Source organism: Crassostrea angulata, chromosome 9 (genome assembly GCF_025612915.1).
Source record: "Crassostrea angulata isolate pt1a10 chromosome 9, ASM2561291v2, whole genome shotgun sequence".
Lineage (NCBI taxonomy): Eukaryota > Metazoa > Mollusca > Bivalvia > Ostreida > Ostreidae > Magallana > Magallana angulata.
The window spans coordinates 25,924,139-25,943,623 of NC_069119.1; the positions used below are offsets into that span (position 1 = coordinate 25,924,139).

The following is a 19,485-nucleotide window of genomic DNA, read 5'->3' on the forward strand; positions in this document are numbered from 1 at the left end:
AAACCCTCTCTTTAAAATGATGTCAAATTTGATATAGGTATCGGGGTTACTTTTTCTGTACTTTGATTTAAAAAAGTGAAGAACACTTAAATATTCTACATAATTCTTTTAAAGACGTAAAATACAGAAAAATTTTCATTAAATCTTTTATGACGTCATGATGGTTGTAGCACCAAAAAAGACACTCTGGAATCATTCCCTAGATCTTGACCTTGCACGCAGTTCTTTGTCCATTTTTATCCCAATGTTTATCAAATTTTTTCAATTAAAACATGTTTAAACTACACAATTCTCTTTTCTTTTAATAAAATAATCAGATAAGTAATCTTGATTTTATCTCTTGAACCCACGCTTTTTTTCCTTTTCTTTTTCTTTTGACCACAAGGGCCAGGAAACATGACTTCATAATCATCAGTAACACTTCCCGTCGAAGGAAAAACTTTGCTCCAAAGAGGCAACCCGCCCCTTGACATTTTTCCTGTTTACATCCAGTGTCTCTGTATGATATTTAACAAGCCAAAAAACATATACATTTTTCTATAACGATGAGATAGTTGCTCTTAAGACAGTTTGACAAAAAAAAATATCAGGAAAACTGCATTGAGAGGTAAGATGAACAGTGGATTTCCATACAAATAGATTCTCAGCCAGACAAAAGAGGAAAAAACCGGAAGCCATTGATCAATAACACTAAACTGTCATTTTCTTTCCGAAAAGCAGCATTTGAGTGATGGAATCTGAATGTGAATCATTGTGCCTTGTATATTGCTAGCTGCATTCTCCGGCCATGTTGCATCTGACTATATGTCTGACCCATCTGGAGTTGTACAATATCGTAACTTCCTTGTTTTGTTATCGGCTCTTGTTACCTCACCTGAGTGAACAATCAAAGGTATACTGGGAAACCGATATCTTAAAGACGCGTGCTTTGAAAGCTACGGATGAAAACCAACTGTTTCCGTCAGGATTTTCATTTGTGCCTGATGTTAATAACAGGACTAGTGTGGATATTGCGTGCAGCGGTTTGATCGAAAATGACTGTGAAAGATGGGTCAAGTGCTCAAAGATGGCCACGAAATGCTGTGAGGATTATATTTCGTCTAATGCATCGTTTGAAATACCGGTGGCAAACTGTCCCTCCATCTGGGATGGAATGTCCTGTATAAGTTCCATTCCCAATGGAACAGTGGTATCCTTGGACTGTCCGTCATATTATATTCCAACGTTTCAGCCAGGTATGTGTTACAGAGAGAGATAGAGAGAAAGAGAGAGAGAAGAAGAGAACCTAAAGAGAAAGAATAGACAGACATACAGACAGACAGACAGTCAGAGGGGGTGTGATCATTTGAAACGAATGGGTTTGTTTCAATTAGAGAATAGGTTCCTGTTTATATATATTTTCGACAGGTTTTGTCTTTGACTAAACTTCCTATTCCTAGCGATGATATATTATAAGTTAGAATTTAGTTTATATGAACTGAGTTTTAATGCTGCAATCATATAAGCTGAATAGTTTACATTTTTAAAAGGTTACTTAATCGATGAATGAATGAAATATGTTGTCATTCAACAAACTACTTTAAAACTTATCTCTTTTCCCGTTCAAAGTGTTTGCACCGCTCCTAAAAATGAATATAAAACTTGTAATATGAATTCGATATCATAAGGATTGTCTAAATAGCTGTTTTACACTTAGATACAGTCAACTATTGTAAATTTTTCATGGAAATAAAGTTAATCCCATTACTGAAATGGAATTACGTCAAAAACATGACTCCAGTTTTGCAAAAATATGGCAGATGATGGAGCTGACAACAGATAGACAAAATAATTGATAAATTTGAAACTGAGGCTCCTTTAATTAATTTTCAATGATTGGGTTTAACATCTTGACCGCCGATATGTTGTTAATTAAGTTTAGACCTTGTCTTTAAAAAAAAAATTTTGTATTTCTGAATGAATACATTAATCTAATGTCTTGTAAACATGTCAAAATCCTATCAGTTGCGTTTCTTTGATAGAAAAATAAGAATTACAGTAATTTCTGAATACATATGCATTTCTATTTCATTAGGCCAGAACTTAATTTAAGCGGAATAAGGAAATTGATCAAAATCCGATTTATTTCCTGTTTTGAAATGTTTTAAAATGATCTTTTATATTTTGTGACTTGTATGTTTTATGATTAATAGTACATCTTAAATCTTGATTTTTAAAAAACCATATCAGTTTTTACTATTCAATCCCATAAACTTGCTTTTATATATTGTAAGTTCCCTTTTAAGTGTATAAGGCAGTGGGTCTAAATGTTTGCGCTCTTATGTTTGCATTCTCACTGTGAAATTCTTTTATGGATGTTACGTTAACCAATAGCAAATAATAGCCACTTTTAAAAGAAACCTTTCAAAGTTTAAACAAAAAGTACCTACATTGACTCGTAACTTTGGACGCATCCTTTTATCCTTTATGTTTGCATAGATACTGTACCTTCGACAAAACTTTCCTCTCTTTGTTAGTCTCTGCATAACTCCTAATCAAATGGGGCAACAAATGTGTCCATGGGTCTTCTGTTGAACGCCATTTTTTGGAAACTGTAACAAAAGTAAAAAAAGATAACCCATTATTAAATTACAGAAGTAAAGTTGATCCCTTTGCAACTATTTGCATTACCAAATATGGCTTGCGTCTTGCATAGGTAAAAATAAATGGCAAATTGTGTAATTTTGGAATGACAAACTGACAGAGACACGAAAGTTGATTAGATTCAAACTGAGCATGTCACTGAATTTTCTGTCAATGAAAAGAAGTAGTCTCTAATTTGTCATGTCAGAATTTTAACTCAAATGTTTGAAGAATGATATGTCTGAATATTAAGAAATTGATACCTTATGAGAATTATAAATGAAAACATAAAACTGATCAAAACCAATTTATCTGTGACTTTACCTTTATAGTAAATAATTATGTCAAAAATAGTTGATTGAAAAATATTTTCCCTTTTATAAGATGATCTAAATTACGGAAACTTTTCTTTTTTATTTTATTACGTGTAAGTTTTTTTTTCTTTTTTGTTTTGTTTTTTTCTTGTTTTTTTTTGTAAATCCGTTCAAAGCAAACTTTTTTTTTCAAAAATTTTAAATTAATGTAAAACAAAATAAAAAAAAAACATAAGCCCCGCTACTTCTGAAAAGATCTTTATATTACTCTACATTTGCCAAAAAACCTATTATATGAGAATACAAATCTGCCTTACATTTTTCAATTGACGAAAAGTCCTCAAATGTCTGAGGTTTGCTACACTAAAAAAAGCATTAAAAGTAACTCCGTAACTTACGTTAGCAAAACTTGTGTGAATTATGCTACAGTCAAAAAGCATTGTTTTTCCCCTAGAATATTCAAGTGAGTCACAATGAATAGAAAAAAATCAATTTAATTCATTCAAAACAAGAGTGGATGATATTTTGCAAATATAGATATTAATCTCTAGGCATCAACTAGTGAGTTGATTTTATACCAAAAGCAAGAAAATTGTATTTCAATTGATTTTTTCCAGTAATCTAAAATACAATAACTAAAAACAGAGATTACGCAATTTTTAGATATTTTCAATCCATCTGCTAGTCGATTTGAATTGCCTAAACAATTGTTACGTTGTTTTTGGTCCTTTAAACTTGATAGATATGAAAAAAGGTCATAAACTTAAGCGACAAATGCATTAAGCGTTTCACAACAGGAACGATTTTTTAAAAGTATAAGCGTTTGATAAATTTTCGTTACTGCACTTTTTTCTTTTTGTAGCAAAATTCACGAAAACATGTTTGTCAAACGGTACCTGGGAAAAAAAAGCCAAACTTGAAGTAGATGGAGCTCATGTTTTGTACAACTACACCACCTGTAAGGAAGCTGGCAAGCAGGTGAGAGTTATTTTTTTCTTAGTTATAACGTTGCCGAGTTTAGTAAAATGTTAGTCGTTGGAAAGTCATGCTTTTCATAAACTAAACTAGCAAATTTACTTTCCGTTATTTGAATTTTTGACATCCTATGATTGTTATGTTCTTTCGGGAATACATGTGACAATCATGTGACAAAGCATGTAGGACAGCATCTATAAAAAGAAACCGAAACATGATAAGAACGGCAAAAGTAATATGATTTAAACGAGTCAATGAGAAAAAATCCTTTACTTATTAAATCTGTAATGCACAAAACGCAACATGTTATATAAAATAAACGGATGAAAAGTGGTGTGATTTTGATGTGGGGCGAGAGTATGTGGAATAACGCAGCATCGATTAAAAATAGAGAAGCCAAAATGCATTGGACTTTTACATTGAACACCCCTTCTCCCCACAAAAATAAGCATACCTTGTTTAAATTAAATTACTCATCAGATTTGTCAATTATCAATTATCCCAGATTACATCCTATTAAGTACAACAATCTGTAATAAATTTAAAAAAAAACAAAACATTTATTTTGTGCATTTATTATCTCTTAAATCCGTTATTTTTTTCATATCACAGACATTAGTGGTCGGTAAGGAGGAGTTCCGAATACACACCTTGGTTACCTTGGTCACAAACGTAATCAGTCTGGCCTTTCTGCTTCCCTCTATTGTCATCGTTGCCCTATTTAGGTAACTAATTTCTACCAAAAAAAAATCCTCATCGTCTTTTTGGGAGCATATCATATAAAAGAGGTATTTTTGTGTTATATTGAGTTATATTGTAATATGTTCAATTTGTGGACAAACTTTCTGTTCACAAAAAAATATGTAGTTTTCTAGCTGCTGTGACTTTTGTAACATAACTGTCCAAATATAGGCAAAATGGGATATGGAATGTGCAGATAACGTTGTCTTTTTGTGAATTTATGAAAATAAACACAGAAATATTACATTCCTATCTGGTTAAAAGCGAAAAATATCTTCAATTTTCAAAAAACTTATCAAAAGTTTTATTTGAAAGTTTTTGCTATTTATATAGATTTTCATATCAGCTATTATTTCGAATCATTCATTTCTGTTTCGCTAAATTTTGTAAATCTTCAATATATTGTGAAGGTTTATTGTTGGTTAAATGGTAATACTAATAGATACACTTCATGTATCATAATTCGCCTTTATGTAGAATCCCCTTTTTAATCGATCAAGGCAATGTTGAATCGAAGCTGATCTGTTTCCATCTATCGTTATCCTTATAAACACAGGAAAACACAGTAATTTAAAAAATATAGTTATTCATTTAGTCTTTAATTCTTCCATGGTCAATTCCTAATGGTTTTCCAATTTCCAATACTTCAATACATTTCATGCCTCTCCAGGTATTCCGGAAGTTTAGACTCTGGGACAAGGCGGATGTTCCGAATACGGTTCCACTTCCTGTCATCTCTAATCCTTGTGAGTGTTGTCACGCTGGCCTGGGACTGGGTCGTTGGCAAGGAACACGTCGACAAACTCCACAAAGAAGACAGTCTTATAGAAAAGAACTCGGTAGGGAGAATTTGAATATCATTGAATGAAATCTTTTACACAAGAATTTGGTAGGGAGAATTTGAATATCATTGAATGCAGTCTTATAGACAAGAAATCAGTAAGGAAGGTTTTAATATCATTGAATGTAGTTGATTATTTTTTTTATAAAAACCATTGACTCTTGGATTAGAGAAACAGTATCACAAGACCTTCTTACATGTTAATGAACAGTTCTTTTTAACTTAAGTTAAATTTAAGTTAAAGTTAAACTTAAATTAAATTCCCATCATGTTTCATTGAAAATTCTCTTAAAATAAAGAATCAATGACTTTATCTTGTTACAAATCGCACAAACATTAGATTACTAAATTTATTGTTCGTTTTATAGTAATCTAGAGAAGATTTTGTACTGACATACGTCTTATTAACTCATATAAATTACAAAACTCAACAATGGTTTTGTATAGTTATTTGTTCTATTGTGTGCAGCCTATTTGTAAGGTACTGATCATCCTACAGCTGTATCTTAGATCCGCCACTTATTTCTGGATGTTCGTAGAGGGACTCAACATACTGGTTCCTCTACGTCACAGCTTTCAGGGAAAAATCCGGATGTCGTGGTTCTATTTTATTGGATGGGGTGTGTAATTCTTTTCAAGTGTCAAACATTTAGTTAGATTTTAGCTCTTTTATACCATGTTATTGATTAAAATTTTTATCTAAATATATATGAAAGATGTGTGTAATTCTTTTCACTTGTCAATTTTTTCGTTAGATTTTTGCTTTTTTATAGCATTTTATTGATTTAAAAAGTTTTTCAGTTTATAAATGAAAGGGGTGTGTAATTCTTTTAACTTTTAACTTTAAGAGTTCTTTTTTTATAGGCATTCCATTAATAACAATTTCCATCTACGCACTACTAAGATCAACAATACAGAAATATAATTTCAAGTAAGTATTCCTTATGTTATAAGTTTTTCATTATTACTATTCCTTTTTTAACTAAAATGTAACTAAAACCGATTTAGTTTTGACTATTTTGTAGATTTTTACTTATCTTAAGACAAAGGACCTATAGTAGGTCTCAAGGTACATGTGTGGATCAATTCTTTCTTTCAAAGGAAAATCAGATTTTAAGACATGTGAAAAATGTTACTTTAACATTCACCAAATATTAAAACTTTTTCCTATAACCCCCTCCCTTTCATTCATCGTTCTTGTTCCGTGCTTGCTGATTCCTTAATATTGCTTTAAAAACAACAGCATTACTTAGATGTTTTCTGTTTCAGATGTTGGATTTATCACTTCAAAGAAATAGAGTGGATTGTATATGTGCCAAATTACGTGACTGTTATTGTAAGTACAAAGAAATAGTATCCTTTTTTCTGTATTTGAGTAAATTCCAATAAAAAACGAAGCTAAAAACAAGAAAATAAATAAACTCGGTCCAAAATAAATGCAGTACTGTTGAGGGATAGGCAAACACGTAATAAATTGATTGAGACAGTTGTGAATATTCCTATTACCGAATTTAAATACACCATAGCCTATTTACAATTTAAAAGAATAAAAAGTTTTTTGATTAAAATCTTGAATCGATCTTAAAGGGGCGTGGTCACGATTTTGGTCAAAAATTATTTTTTTGATTTTAATGTTTACCATGCTTCAGTAATGCATTTTTAATAGGCAATCAAAATTTGAGTGTCATTTGATGAGATATAAGCGAGTTACAGAGCTTACAATTCGTCGCTATGTAAACAAAGCGTTTGTTTACATTTCGAATTTTGAAGTGAAAATTCCAGTTTTAGACCTAGAATAAATGTGTCAATCGTTAGGAACTCTTTATTTATGCTTAAAATGAATAATTAAACAAACCAGCTTTAAAAAGATTTTTTACTGATATATTGAACACATGTAAACAAAAACAGCACACGAGCCTTGTTTACATTACGAAGAATTGTGAGCCCTGTATCTTGCTTAAAACTAAACGACTGGCACTCAAATTTCATTTGATCATTAGAAATGCATTCTTAAAGCATTGCAAATAATAAAAACAGAAAAATAAAATTTGACCAAAATCGTGACCATGCCCCTTTAAAACAGGAATTACAAACATATTTTTGATTAGCATCATGCTGTATTTTTATCATGTAATATTTTTGATACCATGAAAAATTAATTCTAACCATATGATAAAACCTCGTAAAAATATTTAACATAAGGAAGTTATTTATATTTTTGTACAAAATTGATACAGAATATTACCATTGAAGTAAATTTAGTATTTTTTTCCCTTTCAACCTGAAATATTACGGGTAAAGAAAAATAATGATTGATGGCGTTAAAATACTTTTAATTTTTCGATTGTTGAACACACCAAATATTTGTGTTGATTAACTTACAATCAGATAATTCGCGAGAATATTTTATATTTTTTTTTCATTATTTTGGTTTATGTTTTTGTTTTGGCAGTGCAATATTGTTTTTCTGATCGTGATTATGACGGAGATTGTCGTAAAACACCGGAATACTCAGTCGCCATCCAGCTATATACCGTAAGGTTCTATAATTACATTTATTATCAAAGATACTTGAACGTCAAACTCTACTTTAAGATGTTCACAAGAGTTGCCTCTCTTTTTTTCCCATATGGGTTTTTCGTTTTTGTTTTGCTTGTCTGTTTTTTTTTTGTCTTGTTTATTTGTTTTGTTTTTTTATTTTTATATTGAAAGATTATGTATTATCTGCTTTTGTGGTTTTACTTTTTTATTTATTCAATTATCTATTTATTTAATTGTAAAAATAAGATATTTAAGACTCAATTATTTATCAGAATATCATTTGAACTAAATTTAAAAAAGATAATAATATGTAAAATCAAATGAAATAAATCAAATAGTTAGACAGCAACGCAGAACAATAATATTAAGTTAGGTCTCATTGAGACATGCATTGCTAAATACAAAATGAATGAAGTTATATGATATTATCTTTTATTTTCCAGAAAATCCATTCGTTCTTTTATCTTTCTCGTTCTTCTTTTTGGCATAAACTTTATTTTCACGTGGATGTTTTACGCCATATACACGGATATTCTTGTCCCTTACATCATTAACAGAGTAGTGGATGGATTACAGGTAATTAAAGCTTACAGGTATATTTTACAGGTATTTATGGGTTTTTTTTAAGAATCTCAATTCATTTTGTAAAGGTCATAACCATATCTAATGCTTTCAGTTATATGTATTAATATTAGGTTTTTAGAGGATCTCTAATGATTTCGTTAATGTCAACTTGTATTATCCGTCTTCTAATGACTTTGAATTTTGTCCCTGTGTAATAAGTTTCACTAACCGCGGGTTTCAGTATTATATAAAGAATGGATTAAACATGGTATTTCAGGAAATATTAACAGATACTTAAATTAAAAAAGGGTATAAGTTGTGTTAATCGTTTTATTATAGGGAGTGTTCGTCTGTATACTGTGGGTATTCTGCAGCAAACAGGTCGGTATCAACTTATTTAATTTAGATATGCATTTCACTCTTACAACAAAGTGAATACTGCAATTTAAATGCGTTTTTGAATTCTAATGTGTAATACATTTATAGATAATATCCTTTTCTACCTTTTTTTTAACACCAACCATGTTGAAAACAGTTTTGATAAAATTATTCAATAAACATCGATATAATAATTTAAAAATTATCAAATGTGCGTGAACATGTATAATTAAAAGTAAACTACAGTCTACAAAATGAATGTAGGTATAACTTTTTTCGTTCAAGGTACAGCAAAACTTCAAAAGAGCGGTCAGCAGGAAATGGTCTCACGTTTTTGTCCGCTTCCACGCCCGGAAGTTCAGCACCACCTCCAGCACCCACCTGACTCAGGCTATTCACCCTATGTCCGTCACACCTATTGTCCTGGACAACGCCAAGGTCTCGGAACATCTCAAGACCACCCGGGAAGTTCTGGAAGTTCCGGAAATGGAAAGACTTTCCCCGGACGAAGATCGACTCTAAAAGTAGATTTAACGAGTGGAAAAGGCACTAGTCACATGTATGTTATACAGACCCTAAAACGTGCTACTACACTAGTTGCACGGTTGGTTTGTTACACTTTGTGAACTGTATGGTTCGCTTTGTGAACAGTACGGTACGGTTCGTTTTAGAGATGTAGTAGCACGTTTCAGGGTCCGTATCTGAAAGAAAATAATGGCACTAATATTTATATGCTTTTATATTTTCCCGATGTCAATCTTGTTGGGTTTTTTTCGTATTTATCATTTTGTTGTTCTTCTCAACTACGGGTTCATCTATGATTTTTTTTTTGTTCAGTAATCTGTAGAGCATATATTGGCTATATGTATAAAGAAGTTATTTATATCATTTTATATACTTATCCATGTAGTTTGACGTCAGTATAAATCTACAGCTTTCATACATTAATGTGACATACTGTGCGTCCTTATACATACTGTGGTTTCATTAATTTTCAAGGGTATCAACTTTCGTGGATAAAGTGAAAATCACAGTTTCAAGGATATGTAAATTCGTTGCCAATTACCATATCAATACAAAAGGTTAATAGATATTGCACTTCAATGAACATTAAATTTCGTGGATCAACTTAACAACGAAATCAACGAAAATTGGTATTCAACGAATATTGATGAAACCACAGTATTCTTTCAAGTGCTGTTTAAAAAGTTAATGTCTTCGATATAACATCGTAGTTTCTTTTAAAGATATCCGGGTGGTACGTAATTGCCGTTTTAATACTGAATCAACCTTTTTCACATTAGGGGGAATCAGCTTAAAAATACAAGGAAATGCTCTTAGACAACTTTTAAAGCTAAAAGATGTTTATTTGACTAAATTATAGATTAAATTAATTAAATTAATTAATTAACTAAATTATTAAAAATATTATGTGACTAAATAGTACATGTAGGTTATGGCTAAAAAGTTTTAAGATAATCCATTAAATTGATTACCATACAGCCTTTTTGAATACCACAAGACTACCAATAGAAGCATATTTTGATTTTTACACAGGATGAAGCTCTGTTATTCAGTCAAGTGAATGATAACTAAATGGTCTTGAAAGGTGATTGAATGGCACAGATATGCCATTCAGTCATATTTCATTTACCTTTTAGTCACCTTTCAATTGACGGAATGGCAGAGATTCATTTAGTGTTAAATTTCACAATGTTTTATGTTTGCGAAGTGTACACATGTTCATGTATTTGTTCAAACAGTTTATGGTCATAATATTTTTCATCTTATGTGCTTTTATATCGAATTTCTGCAATCTGTGTTTGGAAATGTTTTGTTTTGACTTTTATCAGTTTTATCTTTTAAATCATAAAAAGCTTTCTTTGGTGATTCATGTGGGTATGAAGGTAGCGACAATGCAAACACAATACATACCCAGCTAACGCGCTTTTCTAGAACTATATTGCTTTCTTCAAATCCTGCATGAGTTTTTATATATGAATTTTATTGTTAACATTCTTATCTTCCTTTTTACAACTTATTGATTTGATAGAGTATATAGTCTGACATTGTCATGATATTTCGTGCAATCCGAGATTTTTCATAGGAATTTTTAAGGTTTCGACCGATCGTTAAACTGGTTAGAACCGGATATTGTAGATTTCAGCCCTGTCAGTGTCTAAAGAGCTGCGAAAAACAATCAGTTTTCTTACAAAATATAGAAGAATGTACCTGATGTATGTAAATCATTTGATTTGCCAAAAAAATCAACTTTTATAGCCCAAGGAGGTCACTTGAAATGTAGTTCATTTAAAATTGTTCAACGTATGATTATATTGTTTAGAATGTATTATTTATTAATAAAAAAATTAACTAATTTCTAGTAAAAGTATATTTTTTTTTTGTTTTATAAACAAATGTCCATTTCACTCATATACGTGTTTCATAGTCTCAAATTTTAATAACTATGTGCTTAAAAATTGATGCTTACATATTTATCTTTTGGTAGTTTAAAATGCCCCTAATTAACTACGCTTTTGAATTTCATTTTCTTGGTTTTTTTGTTTTTATTAGCATTCAATATTGTATGTAAATGTATTTTTGAAAATATATCGGGTATTTTATAGAATTTGTATATGCAGAGTGGTTTTTTGTGTCACATGTAAAACTTTAGATGTTTTTGTAAGGTATATGCATAAATTCAGTTTGAGGAGAAGATATCAATTATTGTGCTGAAAGAATAATTATATACATCTGTATTATGAATCTGCAGTGCATTTCTATTGTTAATAAATATTAACATGTTAAATATCCTATGTGATGTTTTTCCTTATTTGTGTTATACCTATGAAAGATTAATGAAGTTATCGCAAATCCTATGCTTTTTCCCCCTAACGTTTTGTAGATAAGATGGAAAAAAAATAAAGTAACAGAACTCAATTCATTTTTTTTTAACATAGAACGGTGTACATAAAGCAGTGCAAAATTTCACCTGGAAAGTTTGTACTAAGTTTTATAGGAGAATGAAATAACTTTGAAAGTGGATACGCAGACAAATGTGGCAGATTCCACGTTTTATAAACGGGGAATCCTCACTGTTACACGACAAACTGCCTCTTTGATATAAAAGTAAATAATTCCCAACGTTTGAAGTCACGCAATGTATTTAAAACTGCGATTTCCTGTTTTTTTTTCAAAGAGGGATATTTTTAAATAATGAAAATATACTTTCTTTTGAAATCAAAGAAAGCTGCTTACCTGATATTGGTCATGTCTTGAATATAGAGTGGTGACATACAATGTAAGCTGAGTCCGACTCCTTTGATTGGGGTCTAATCTCGAAAGAGCTGGAAGTTTTTTTTAAAGATATTTCTTCCAATCGCATGGAAAGGTCATTTATGTAATATAATTTTCTGAATATCAGAATAACGTTTTTTAAACGTTTGGCGATGCAATACTTTGCATGCATGCAAAGACTATTTCAACATTATTTACTGTGTAAAGTCTCCGTTATAAACTTAAACTATAAACTATAAACATTTTCTTCAGAACAAGGGATCTCAAAACAATGTTCGCATGCGCATCAATGTAGAAAATTGTTTGTTTGGTTTTGTTTCCATTTTAGTAAAGAACCAGGTATGTCGTTTTCAAAGATAACGCTCAGTATTCAATTTGTCTACCCATCCTTGGTGTGTTATAGGACCGACGGCATCCAAAAATAAGCAAGTTAATGCTTAAATGCAAGTGTAACCTTATTAACACTTACACTTAGTCATAAATGTAGATATAGTCGTTAGGGCCGAGTACAGGTTCAATGACAATGAACTTTATTCTCATAACTGAAATCATAGTGTAGAGAAGATAATTATAAACAGTATGTACAAACAACATTATATTAGATGAAAATCATTGGTACAGGCATGATGAAGAGATAACACATAATTGGTTCAAGTTAACCAAGGGAACTAACTGTCTCTCAAATATGGTATCTAATAGTTATCTATACTGCTATATTAAAATAATAGACTCGAATTTTTGAGCTTTACTATTTAGAAATCAGAAGAGTACTGTCTTTTGTTTTATATATTTTAAATATCATTGGTACTTGAAGATTACCAATTTGTTTTTATTTCTTCTCAATCAAGCTTCGCTAATTAATAATCAACGACAATTCCTTTAAAAATCCGGATATCATCTGAATTTTTTTTGACTTAACAATCTTGCGCAGGCTCTTTAGTTTATGTTTCCACAATATCACATTTGCATGGATAAACTAAAAAACGATAATACAAATACCTGTACATTTTCATTGAAAATTTGTCATATATTCTGTTCACCAAAGGAAATACGGGGGATACTTCTAACTCAGTGCATTTAAAATGAAAAATCCAGAGAGTTTCGAATGTCAGCATGGTGTGTAAATTCGAAGCGAGTAAAAAACGGTGGTGAAAAAGTGTTTAATTCTTCATTAATATGAATAAAATGTTTATATGAAAGGTATTTACAGCCTCAAAATGATTTGTTATGAATAATAAACTGTTATTGTCAATGAAGCTTTGTTAATTTTTTTCCAAAATCGTTTCGAAGCGATTCTGCAATTCTTTACAGGTATATGGGACGCATATTAACTGTGGTGAAGGCCTGTCCCGAGACACAGTTAGATTATTTTAACTAAGCAGAGTGTAGTGAAATTAATAGCATTATTGTAGGCTGAAAGCTTAATTATTTGAATGTCAACAATTCGGTGTGTCGATGTATTTATTTCGTAAATGTCTGATGTCAACCCGTGCACGCAAGGGTCAAAGTCTATATATCGAAATATTTATTTATTTATATTGATAAATTGATTTATGTATGTGACATTGATCAGTGTTTTCAATTTTACAACATTTGGATTTGTTATGAAATATTTTGGTAAACATATAACTCTTGAGTTGGATATATACAATGAATACACCAGTGCATATACAGTAATAAGATAGTGAAATTCATCCCCAATTTCATTGAAGGCCAATAATTTACAAGTTCTGTTTCCTCTAGGAATATGAAACCATCTACCTGTCTCAATAGGTTATTAGCATTGCCTGTTCTAAAATTACGATATTTCTAACATTATAGTTTTGATGCCAATATCTTTTCAGGCGACACTTGTTACGACAGCTGATAATTGATCGATGATTGATCACTTAAAGTCAGCTGAAATTCGGTAGCAAGTTACACTGTGTGTAAACCTTCCTCTGAAACGTGAAATGATTACATTTGTTGATGTATATAATGAATGTCTTTTAACAGTGTAATACAAGAAATACTACAGACATTAAGTTACCTTCAAAAAAATGAAATGGTTTTTAAGTAAACTGCTCCGTGTCCTGCCTTGTCTTTAAGTGCACAACACACACCATCAGGTTACCACAGTGGGGTTTAGACCATCGACCTCTACTCGGAGAACTTTACATTGATAACGCAAACGACCACTGATATAATCGATGACGATAAGTCAACACATTTACAACGTCAAATGTAATAAAGAGCAAAACAGCTAAAATTTGAATATCAGCTTATTATAAGTATTTAATTAATAAATATAATATAATATAATATAATATAATATAATATAATATAATATAATATAATATAATATAATATAATTATAAATATAGATATGTAATATAAATATTGAGACGTGAGGTGAACAGTAAAGCTGAGGACAGGTTATGAATGTTAAGTAAAATGAACCCACATTTTGATACGCTCTTGCTTTTATTTCGATAACGTCAGATCGATAAAGAGAAAACGATATTAATTGTGAAAAATGCTCCGCTCTCTTGTTTAATTGGATAAAATATTTAGTCGTTGAATTGATTTTTATTGCGTGGACCCTGAGGTCCACGCAGAAAATATATAAGCGAGGTTAAACTGGATGCTATGGGGAAAATTCAGCTTGCGCATGAGCTAGCCTTGTTCCAGTGCGTAATCGGTAGCTCAGGGAACCAGGCTAGCACAGGTTTATATGAATCGGGATCGGGATTCCATGCCATATGAACATATACGTTCAAAGGCGCTGTAATTGTAAAGTTGTCGGTAAACATTACAGAAACAAAGTATTCTTTTTAAAGAAATGATCGGCATGTGATATAAACGGTCAGTATTATGAAATAAGGTAATGTTATATCGAAACTACAACATGCATCAAATAGCATAATTTGCAATGTTTTGTTGTTTTCCGAATACACATGTACACAATGTAGTATAGAAGGCGAGGCTAGAGTACTTCCCGATTGAAATTATTTAAGTATGATTGAATAATTATTTGACTGTATATACTAGATGATTGAATAATTATGTCTCTGTATAAAAGTTTAAATCTCAAGAAAAATGCATCAACATATGAAAATGATTTACACAAAGCTATCACTGCATAATTAACAAAGTAGTGCGAAGCGTAATGTGTGTACAAATAGTATAATTCGCCGAATGCCTGATACTATACATGCAATCTTCATTAAAATAGATCATAGTTATTTTAGAAGTATGAACCCTTTAAATTCTGAGATTAAAAGTCAACTATACATGTACGTAATACAACGTACAAATTTAGTGGTGAAAAGCAGGGGGCTAGAGTCGATGGAATCTATGATAATTTTAAGGCTTTCACGTTTTCGTTGGAAATACATGCACCACTTTTTTAAAGGACAGCAACTTTTAATTATTATAAGGAATAAGGGTATAATTATCATAGTACGTGTTATTTAGCGTTGTAGGAAAAAAGAATATGGACAAAAAGTATTTGATTTCAAATTAAATGATACAGGTGTCGAGGCAGAAAAAATATCCTCTTTCTTCTTTAATTTCCGACAAATAACACTAAAAAACTAAACCAAACCATATATATCTATGTAATGAATATAAAGAGCAAATTAACTAAAAGTTATAAAAGAAAATTAAATTCTCGTAATAATCTCTGTACGAATGTGTTAATATAATTTTCTTAATTGTAAATAAAGAAACAAAAGGCAGATAGTTGAATATTTAAATTATGTAAAATCCTATTAAATTCGAGAAAAATATAATGTTTACCCATGTATTGTACTGAGAAAATGAATACATATATTTTTTACTTGTCAATTTGTTGTTAACGTAACTAATTAAGGATGATGATTGGGGGGGGGGGGTTTCGGAAAAACTACAATAGCAAAACTCTTTATTTTTTAATCATATGTAATTTGAACCAACTTTATTTTATTTGCGAAGTTTCTAGAAAATCGACCGTCTGGTTCTTTTTAGGGACCATCTCAAAGTAGAGGTACATTTACCATTAAAGGGGCATGGTCACGATTTTGGTCAAATTTAATTTTTCTGTTTTTAATATTTACAATGTCTTAGGGATTTCTAATGATCAAATGAAATTTGTGTGCCAGTCGATGAGTTTTAAGCAAGATACAGGGCTCACAATTCTTCGTCAGTAAACAAGGCTCGTGCCCTGTTTTTGTTTAGATAGGTTTAATATACCGGTAAAAAATCTTTTCCAAGCTGATTTGTCTATCTTCTTATTCATTTTAAGCATAATTAAACAGTTCCTAACGATTAACACATTCATTTGAGGTCTAAAACTGGAATTTTTACTTCAACATTCAAAATATAAACAAAAACTTTGTTTACATGGCGTAGAATTGTAAGCTCTGTAAATCTATATAACTCAACAAATGACACTCAAATATTGGTTGCCGAATAAAAATGCCTTAATGAATTCCGAAGCAATGTAAACATTAAAATTGGAAAAATAATTTTCGACAAAAATCGTGACCATGTCCCTTTAAAGGAATATATTATAATAGGAAACTGTCATTTTCCGCACATCAAAGCAGATTAAGAAAAATACTACAAATTTAAAGCTTTTTTCCCCTCAAATTGTTATATATGATTAATAATACATGTATCATTTCCTACCTTATATGTAAAAAAAAGATACTAAATTCTATATCTGGTTTTTAGTGGGGACTATCTCAAAATATCAAAATGCTCCAAATTTTGATATATATTTGGATCATTTCAAATGAAGATTGGTAAAATGGATTCATTCAAAAAATAAGGAAAATGTCATCGAGGATGGCATCATTCTGTATATAAAATTTCAACGGCGTACAATTTTTGCTCTCTTTTTTTATTTTATTTCTTATAACGTACTCATATAAAGCTTCATTTTTACATGACGTCATAAAAGCACAAAATCGTTTAAAAAATAAAAATTTCTTTTGTATTTTATTTATTGTAATTTTATTTTATAAACAAAATCGAAAAAATCTCATAAGAAGTATAAATCAACTGTATTATACTAGAATGCGCAAAAACATGCGCAATGAAACTAAAGTCGGCCTCCTTAAATGATTTGATTCAGAAACGCTACACCATGGCCACTTAGCTGAATGGCCATTACTTACTCATGTAAGAAAGAGAATACTCATAAACTTATACACTGTGAAAGTACCGAAAGAAGCCCGTGGTCATCGAATCAACCTTCAGATAAACCTTAAAAATTTAAAATATGATTTTACAGCTATAAACTGTTAATTGGTTAAGTAAAATTCAATATACCGTAGCTTTAAAATCTGAATATTTTCCTACATTTCTATACAGAGCTCTTCTTTTTGAGGAGGTAAAAAAGACCAGTACCATCCAGTCCACTTATCAACCCACCAAATGTAGAGAATAAAGTTATTCACGTTCAGATTCTCAGCACCAGCGTTGTTGTAATAGAACCTAACTGTGATTTGGTACACTGTTTGGATGACAACTGCTTTATTATATTTTATTAACACACCAATGAATTACATTCGCCTCTGCTAGATCATACACAGTACACAAGGGGCAGTCCGTGGGTTATTGATTATTAAAAATAAACTAAATTTGATACACAATACACAAAAGTGTTTTATGTACCCCCCTTTATTTTCTTTATATATTGAAAATAAAGAAAAAACAAACGCAGATAGCAGAATATTTGAATTATATGAATCCAATAAAAATGGAGAAAATAAAATGTTTACCTAAGTACTATATTGAGAAAATGAATATATATCTTTTTTACTCGTCAATTTTGATTCAACGTAACGTAATTAAATGATTTGATTCAGAAACGCTACATCCTGGCCACTAAGCTGAATGGTGTTTAGTTACTCATGTAAGAAAAAAATTACATATAAACTATTGCACTGTGAAAGTACCCAAAGAAGGCTGTGGTCATCTTATCAATCTTCAAATAAACCTTAAATTTTTAAAATATGATTTAACAGTCATAAACTGTTAATTGGTTAAGTAAATATTCATGTACCTTAGCTTTGAAATCTGAATATTTTCCTATATTTTTATACAGAGCTTTTTTTAAGGAATTAAAAAAAACTAGTATTTTCCAGTCCACCCAACAACCCTACAAATGTACAGAATTAAGTTATTTACGATTTGGTTCTCAGCACCAGCATTGTTGTAATAGAACCTAACTGTGTTTTGGTACAATGTTTGAATAACAACTGCTTTATCATATATCATTAGCACATCAATGAATTGCCTCTGCTAGATCATACACAGTACACAAGGGGCATTCCGTCGGTCATCTGCTATTGATTATATAAAATGTACATGATTTGATACACAATGGACAAAAGTGTTTTATCGTCCCCCCCCCCTTATTTTTTTGCTTATGTTGAGTGTTTTTAATTTCACGTGAAATTTAAACATGAAGTAAGGCTAACGAATATAAGAAATAACGTTTATAACGAAGAAAAATCGCGCGCTCCGGGTACTACGTCACTCATAAGCGTGTTTGACTGTATGATCAATCATATTTCACAAAGATAAACTTTTAAAAAAAACAATAGCTATACATTTGACAAAAAAATAAATAGCTTTAAGATTTATCATAAGCAGCATTTAATAAATATAAAATTATTTGATGTATTATGTGTTCAAATTCGAATATAACTTTCTTCAATGCAAATAAATAAACAACACATGCAGATGCAGAATATTCTAATTATAAAAATCGAGAAAATAAAATGTCTACCCAAGTATTGTATTGAGAAAATGAATACAATCATATCTTTTTTACTTGACAATTTGTTTTTTATGTAACATAAAATGATTTGATTCAGAAACGCTACACCATGGCCACTTAGCTGAATAGCCTTTAGTTACTCGTGTAAGAAAGAGATTACACCTAAAATTATACAGTGTGAAAATACCACAAAAAAGGCTGGATCATCTTATCAACCGTCAGATTTACATGTACCTTAAATTTTTAAGATATGATATTAAAGCCATAAACTGTTAAGTGAAAATCCGTGTACCGTAGCTTTAAAATATGAATATTTTCCTACATTTCTATACAGAGCTCTTCTTTTAGAGGAGTTAAAAAAGACCAGTACCATCCAGTCCAATCAATCCTCTCCAAGTAGAGAATAATGGAATTTACTTTCAGGTTCTCAGCACTAGCATTGTTGTTATTGAACCTAACTG

General features: G+C 30.6%; 1 protein-coding gene across 1 annotated transcript; it reads left to right on the forward strand.

Annotated features, from left to right (window-relative positions):
* Positions 1-467: 467 nt before the first annotated feature.
* LOC128162346 (calcitonin gene-related peptide type 1 receptor-like) lies at positions 468-11,785 on the forward strand. The gene is made up of 11 exons (XM_052825504.1): positions 468-1,235; positions 3,799-3,914; positions 4,524-4,636; positions 5,323-5,491; positions 5,963-6,113; positions 6,358-6,424; positions 6,763-6,829; positions 7,946-8,028; positions 8,478-8,610; positions 8,938-8,979; positions 9,262-11,785. The coding sequence occupies exons 1-11, from the start codon at positions 788-790 to the stop codon at positions 9,496-9,498; spliced, it is 1,626 nt and encodes a 541-aa protein (XP_052681464.1). The 5' UTR covers positions 468-787; the 3' UTR covers positions 9,499-11,785.
* Positions 11,786-19,485: the final 7,700 nt, after the last annotated feature.